At 33.3% G+C, this 7,898-nt stretch overlaps 1 protein-coding gene across 1 annotated transcript; it reads right to left on the minus strand.

Moving 5' to 3' along the window:
* Nucleotides 1-1,761: 1,761 nt before the first annotated feature.
* On the minus strand, nucleotides 1,762-3,969 carry LOC127961760 (uncharacterized). Its single transcript, XM_052561006.1, has 6 exons — nucleotides 3,887-3,969; nucleotides 3,455-3,802; nucleotides 2,999-3,352; nucleotides 2,810-2,920; nucleotides 2,687-2,721; nucleotides 1,762-2,586 (listed from the first exon to the last, which is right to left on the minus strand). Exons 1-6 carry the CDS (start codon nucleotides 3,927-3,929, stop codon nucleotides 2,497-2,499), a joined length of 981 nt encoding a protein of 326 aa, XP_052416966.1. The 5' UTR covers nucleotides 3,930-3,969; the 3' UTR covers nucleotides 1,762-2,496.
* Nucleotides 3,970-7,898: the final 3,929 nt, after the last annotated feature.

The raw sequence follows: 7,898 nt of genomic DNA on the forward strand, positions 1-7,898 counted from the left end.
TGTGTGTTGGCAGTGTTTGAACACAACAACCACACTCGAAAAAAATGCTGGGTTAAAAACAACCCAATTTTGGTTTAAACATTTTTACCCACCATGTTGGGTTGCTTAATTTATTGTTTGAAAATTATTATATTGCTGGCTTTAAATGGGCTGACAATTCAAATTCACACACAGAATTACACCCATGAAGAAAATAAATGACTTATTACATTTATTTGGGTGGCTACAGCATAGTTTACAGTATTACATATATTCACTCTTAGCTGAGAGATAGCGTAACTGACTCCAAAACCTGCCCAGAAACAAACTAGTACTGAGAACATATTTTAACATCAAATAAAATTACTCTCAGTATAACTAATAAAATCAATTTATGTTATGCAAAGCAAAGGCATTTACAGCTCGAAATGACCACTGCTGACACAGCTGACTGGCATCTTGTCCTTGTGTTCATTTGCATAAAATAATATAATGTTCACCAAATTAAAGACTTTATAAATTAAATAAAATGTATACAAATCTTTATTTCCCTGAAAGAGTACACCAAAGCGACAGCTGCACTGAGAACTACTCTTTCCTGTGTACTTAAAAAGCCTAAGCTCTCACCAGCTGCATTGTTGAGAAGTTTCATCGGAGCTCAAGCTCAACCTAGCGGTTAGGTAGAAAAAAATCCAGCTTTAATATAATGCAGTAAAATGATCCATCAGTCAAAGCACAGCATTAAAAAAAATTACCCAGCATATTTAGAGTGTACAATGACAAAAATACACCACTCCTTATTTTCAATCCCCATTAAACCAAATCAGTCTCACTAGGCCTGCTGTTTTGATTCTCTATGCAATGTCATCACATCATATCACATCACATTGCTTAGGGACTTCCCACAGTGACTGATTGGCATCCCTGCATTGCCATAGTTTCCACCTTCAGTGGTTATAATGTGTGTTTGTGGCTCACTTAGGGTGGGGTCTCCGCTTAAACGACGGTGTCAGTCAACAATTTTGGGTGGGACTGGTTAAATTGTGACTTCACACTTTATGGATTCTGTGATCTGTAAACTCCGAGACACTGCTAATGAATCATAGGGATTTAAAACACACACACACACACACACACACACACACACACACACACACACACACACACACACACACACACACACACACACACACGTCTCCCGTAAATCCTGTATAATTCAACCAATCTAACGACGACTTCGACACCCTTGAACTGTTTCCACTTGTGTGTCCCATATGCATCAGACATTTAGCCAACGGTCCATGGGCGCGACCTTTTGTCGAACTCATTTTTTCTTCATCTTCCTTTAAGGATAGGTTTAGATGTAGGTAGGGCTTTGGCATCCATCTAATGATTTTAATAAAAAAATAGAATTTACACTCAGTACATTATTACCTACTGTTTCATAATGCACTTCAATAGCGAGGTGCAGACATCTGCTACTATTTGCACTAAGTAGTAGAAATAGCATCTAAAATAATATTTTTGCAAAGAAAATATTTTTTCATAGTGCTGTTTTTACATAGTGTAAACAGAATATATCGCTATCTGCACTTAGCATAAATAGCATGAAACTAAATATATTGCTGTCTTCAGTTATTATAAATTGAATTCATCAGTGTAAAAGTTTAGTTTATTTATTGTAATCATTACAAAAACAGTTGATTGATTATCTGTTTTGTTTTTGATTCATTGACCACAAGGGTATCGACCTATAGGTCAATAAATATATATCTCAAACATTGTTTAATGTTCCTGTGAAAATATTGCTTATGCTACATTCTAGACACATGAAAAGTATACTGTATTTTTACTTATTAATGAATTCATGTTGTTGCCGTGAGTAAACATCATAAGTATGTGTTAGAAGTGGTACATTGTGATCTAAATACCATATAAAATACCGTTAAATAATGCCAAAATGGTCACAATTATCAAATTTCAGTACCACGGACAGGGATTTTAACTTCTCCACCTCTTCTCAGCCTAATACATTTTCATACAAATCAATAAATCTAAATATATGTATATATACACACACACACGCATGCACGCACACACACACACACACACACCCACACACACATACACACACACATTACATACATACATACATACATATATCTACACTGATATGCTGTGTTGATGCAGGAATCCAACAAACAGGGTTCAATGAAGGTAACTTAAAATGCCAGTTCAGTTTATTTTATAGAATAATGTAACTTTTTCTTTTTTTCCCCTTGTTTTTGTCCAGAAACAATTTATCTCTCAGAAATATGTTGTAAATTTCATAATTAATAGAAACAGCAAGTAAAACTTTGACTTGAATGTGAAATTGTTAAGTATTAAAATCTTAATTTTACTACTGTAGTAATCTAATAGCACTTGAGTAATCATTATCAGTTAAAGCACTTTTTGTAAACAACAGAGAATTTATTTCTAGTAAAATGCATAGATTTCTCATGTGCAAATATTCAGTTATCTTGTATGCTTTTCTCTGGGTCTTCTAGCGCTGGACTTTTGTTGAAAGCTCAAAGCAGCATAATTCAGTGCATCTCTTTCTTCATCCTAAAACAGCAATTATGATACATTCAGCCAGATATATTACCTATAAAGGCAACATAAGCAATATATGGCATAAAAGCACTTGAAATATTAAATTGCTTACCATTAAGTGACCAATCTGAATATTCTGAGTATTATCTTGAAAAGCAATAAGAATTAATGCACTTAACTCTGAAAGATGTGAGTTTTCTTACACATTAGAGACATTTTATGCAGTAATTCCTACCTTTTCGTCGCTGCATGTACAGCTGTGTGCACAGAAATATGATCACAATCACTGATAAACAGTTTAAAGTTCCTAAAATCAGGGCAATTATACTCCAAGGTGTCTGAAAACCTTAAATAAAAATGAAAGTGATTAAAAATAGCAACAAATCTTTGAGCAGACAGGATTTTTTATAACTTAAATGGACACCTGGCAGGTCCGGTTTTCTTGCATCTCCAAACAGTATCTCTTCACATGCGGCCACAGCGCAGTAGTAAATCCCAGCATCAGAGAGACTGAGGTTCCTCTTGGGCAGGCTGTAGATACATTTGTGTGCAGTAGAGTTCACATCAGATCTCCTCTCACATTGAGCGTTCCTGCGCTCCTGAGTGAATATAATTCCTGGAGGAGATTCTCCAGATTCACGTCTGAACCAGTAGACGTTGTGTTCTCCTGCACAGCTCTGAGTGAGGACGGTGCACTGCAGCGCCACTGCAGAGTCTTCTGGATGCACTGGATCTGTGGCAGGTGTCTGATGATCAGACTGCATGTTCAATCCTCTGTCTGAAAAAAAAATGAACCACAACGACATGATGGCAATTTGACCAGACACAATATGCTACAATACATGTGCCACAGTAAAATGTAAATGAACAATCTGCTAACCTTTAACAATGAGATCAGTAGCTTCCCCAAATATGAACTGATATATAAATTTAGCACAATAGTATGTTGCAGTGTCTGATTCTTTTGCATTGGTAATGCTCAGATTAAAACTGCTATCATCTTTTGCTACAAAAAAACGATTATGTTTGTCAAAGCCATTTTCAAACACGACAGCTAAAGCTTGATATGATGAAGCAATTGAAAGGGGTTTCTCTCCAGCTTTTTGTTTGACCCAAACAACAGTGGTTCTTAACTCTTTTGGATAAATACAGGTGAAGGTAACTTTGTCTCCAGCTTGAACAATCTTCAGATGATTCTGAGCAGCTGCATCTACATTTTCTGAGCTGCCTACAATGTCATGGATGAGAAAATGGTTAGTATTGCTTGCTGTTGAATTGCTTAATTATGCAGTACAGGTATATAAATACTTACATTTTAAAAGGTAAAGCAAAAGGATGAAAAAATGATTAATCATTTTTAGAAGATTCTAAATGGGTTGATTCAGAACATCTAGGGTGACTCATCTAGAAAAAAAATAACAATAGTAAAAAAAAAAAAAAAAGTTTTTTTTTTTAATTTTTTTATTTGCTTTATTTATTTGAGTAAAAAAAGCTTATTTTAGATTTTACTAATTTTAAAGTTACCTGACAGCAGTTTTACATTGAGTGGATTAGAAATATCCTTTTAAACAAATGTTTTAATACAGGACTACATATCATTCGTGGATATGTGTTAAACATTTTGCTTTGTGAAGCTGATTTTACACAACAGAAAAAAAAAAATCTAAAAACAGCTCTATTTTAAATCTGTACTTACAAATTTCATTTAAGATCAAGGTTGGTTTTCATGCAGAGTCTGTGACAGGTTTATCTTCCTTCTCAACACAGCCCAAAAGAGAAAGACACACAGAGACTCACCTTTTTATACTGTACCTCCCTTTACAAAAGAAAATGTACATGATCCTATTGGCTGATTCACCATAATGTTCATCTTAATGGCATGTTCACAGTTACAGCAGATTTAAAGTTTTCTAGCAGACTGACACATTTACAGCAGAATGCAAATTACACATGTACAAAATATTTATTGACATAAATGAATATATTAACTCATTCAAGTATTTATGTTGATTTAAGCATGTGGATGGCATATATTATAGTGATATTGGATATGTTTGTTTGTTGCTTTTCAGTAGAATATGTTGTATCTATATCAAATAATACTGTAATTCTGAAAGGTGTTTTGTGGAAACTTTTTTAACACAGCAGTTGGCTGTGAACATAACTGAAGTGTGTGTTTTTCTTCCTTTCTGCTTTCACTCTTTGACCACAGCTGGAGGATTCTGCACCACTGTTATGCAACAACAGAAATTCATGACCAGAACTGAGGTCGGTACCAGTGTAAAACCTTGACCTTTAAACCCTAAAAGTGGTTTGTCAGTGCTTAAGCATTATAACATGATGTGCAGAATTATATTTAATCAAACTAAATAAAGTATTTGGACCATGAGGCCACTAAATTATGAATAAAATAATGTGATATATATGGACAGAAGAAATCATTCATCTACATTATTCATTATTTGGCATTTATATTCTGCCTTTTCTCAGTTCATTATTATTAATTACTACTCATATCTGTTTGTTAGTCACATCAGGTATGGCTTACTCTTTATCTGTGCATGTATTGAAGCATCTTTTCAATGTCCTATGGAAAAAAAAATTGCAAAGTTTTTGGCAGTTGTTGAACTTGCTGTATAATTACTGTCAGAAAAACAACAACAACAAAAGAAACGTGCATGTAATGGAAAAGTGCAATGAAAATAATTTCCGCTGAAAATGGTGTTGGTGGGCTGTCAATGAGAGTGGGAGGTAAGAAAAAAAGAACAAGGTGGCTAAAAGGACTAAAAATAAATAGATCACATGAGCTCCCTGATATATAAATCATTGATTTATTCACTCATTTATAAACTCCTTTGCATAAATAATTCAGTAATTCCTCTATCTTTTGTAAACAATTAAATTGCTGTTGTGGAATAGTGTCATTTATTCCTCTAATCCACAGCAACATTAGCAAAAGGAAACAGCAGTAATAAAACTTGGTAAATTGTGTATTGTTCTAAAGCCATTTACTAGAGTGAAGTACCTGAAATCTGTTTTTACTGAAGTCTCCCTTAACAAGTATATAAGTAAACTGAACAACTTCACACTTACAATATCTTTTTTGTTGTTGTTTACTTTCTGTGTTGTATTTTTGTAGTTGGACTAAGCATGTACCACACTGTATATTGAGGTGTCTCAGTTTGAATGAGAAAGGTGGAATTAAAGGGCATGGGTGAAACAAAATAAGGACTAGAGTATATCGACCTGGTTCTTGCTGCTGCTGACTGCAAAGCAGACCTTACAGACTTATGTTTATGGCCTCAAGGTAGTTTTACTTTTACTGTTTTTCCACCAGAGGGAGTTAATCTGCATCCTTTGTCCATCATACAGTACTTACTGTATGCTCACATGTCTCTCAGGGCTGGCCATCATGCACTATTTGAGATTTGCTGCTATTTGTAAGGACCTGTAATTAGGTCAACTGGCAAACATGGCAAAATGCATCCAGCAAAAGTATAGTTATTTAATAGTTAGAATATTAAAAGGTCCAATCTAAAACAATCAAACAAAATCATACATTTAATAATAATAATAATAATAATAATAATAATAATAATAATAATAATAATAATAATAATAATAATAATAATGTGTGAGTTAATTATACATTAACCATTACCTTGTGCATAAAAAATAATCTCAGTCATCATCTTTTATATTTGCATGTAAAAAGACAATACAATGTTACAATATTCCTTATTAAAATTATAAAATAATTGCTGTACGCTTGTTATCTACAGTGTTTGAAATCAATAAAAAAAGACTATTTGTACAATCTGATACTGAATGAATTGGACATGGGAAATGCACATGCTTGTTATTAATTATTAATGTCATGTCATCTCTTTGTGAACAAGCATGTTATCAGTTTCTAGATAGATATACTAATGAAGTCATGCTATTACATTACAAAAGCAGTATAACAATTTTTTTTTTTTTTCAGTACCACGGACAGAGATTTAACACAATTTCAGCACATTTTGTTGATATAATGTGTCCTTTACACAACAGCTTCTACAATTTATACTGTTACTATAAATCAGAAATATATGTACCAATATATTCCACAGAAGTGTGTGTATTTATGTATACATAAAAAAAATAAGGCTAATAATAAAAAATTCACTTTGACATACTTTGCCTCTAAATTGTACACCAAGGAAAACAAAACTCTGCTATATATATATTAGGAGTGTCCCCGACCAAGGATTTTCATAGTCGAATCAGAATTTTCGAATCTTGCTGATATTCGACTGATAGTCTAATTATATTTTGGGGGTCGGGCTAAATACATTGAGTCAAGTCAGATATTCAAGAGCCATAATTACTGAAGTTAACACACAGGGAAAATGTGTAACAATGCCTCGCAGATACAAACAGGGTAAATAATGTTTTTATGTTTTGATTAAAAATAGTTAACACTAAACGTCAGTGAAACACTAACAATTCACAATTTTTAAAATAGTGCTCTCATTATAAAGTTAGCCTATATGGCAGTATTAATTTTTTGCATTTCTGTTTTGAGCTGAACGCGCTGAAGATGACCAATAGAGTGAGCATTTGAATGCAAGTTTTTAATCAATGGGATTAAATTTATAATTTAATGTAGAAAATGCTTAGTTATTTATACAACATAACGTTAATATTAGGACTTATAGGCTATCTGCAAAAAGAGCCCAAAGGCAAATGATAATATCTGCGGGGATCTGAATGCGAACTCCTTTTGTGGATGCGTTCTTCACAAAACAATGTGCAGAAACAGCGCCTAAACTCTAAAAATTCACAGCGTTTTATTATAATGGTGTTATCATTATAATGGTATGGGTGTGACAGTCCAGTCATAGTTATTAATATTCTGCTTTGCCGCCAAGATAATCCTCTGTCGGTCACTAGCTATTTATTCATTTATATATTTATTGGAAATGAATATACTTTAAAATATTTATATGAAGCTTTATTTCTTTTTCAGATTCTTATTCACGGCTTTTTCGTAATTGACTGCATATTAACTAATTGGGAGAAAACCGCAAGTTATATGTGAAATCAGACATTTGAGCGCTCACAGTCAGAATGGCATAATCATAACAGCCCACGAATATTCGACTGTGGGATTGGTAGTCGAATCAGGATCCTCGAATCAAAACATCGAATCGTCGACTATTTGGTATTTGGTGTCACCCCTAATATATATATATATATATATATATATATATATATATATATATATATATATATATACACACACACACACACACACACACACACACACACACATACACACA

The sequence above is a fragment of the Carassius gibelio genome, chromosome B7 (assembly GCF_023724105.1).
Source record: "Carassius gibelio isolate Cgi1373 ecotype wild population from Czech Republic chromosome B7, carGib1.2-hapl.c, whole genome shotgun sequence".
NCBI lineage: Eukaryota > Metazoa > Chordata > Actinopteri > Cypriniformes > Cyprinidae > Carassius > Carassius gibelio.

Excerpts from the sequence above, each read along its gene's own strand:
- LOC127961760 (XM_052561006.1), bottom strand. The coding sequence starts at position 3,929 with ATGATTAATCATTTTTTCATCCTTTTGCTTTACCTTTTAAAAT. Across the intron at positions 3,353-3,454 it reads TACTGATCTCATTGTTAAAG|ACAGAGGATTGAACATGCAG; the intron begins GTTAGCAGATTG and ends TTTTTTTTTCAG. Across the intron at positions 2,722-2,809 it reads GTACATGCAGCGACGAAAAG|ATAATACTCAGAATATTCAG; the intron begins GTAGGAATTACT and ends TTGCTTTTCAAG.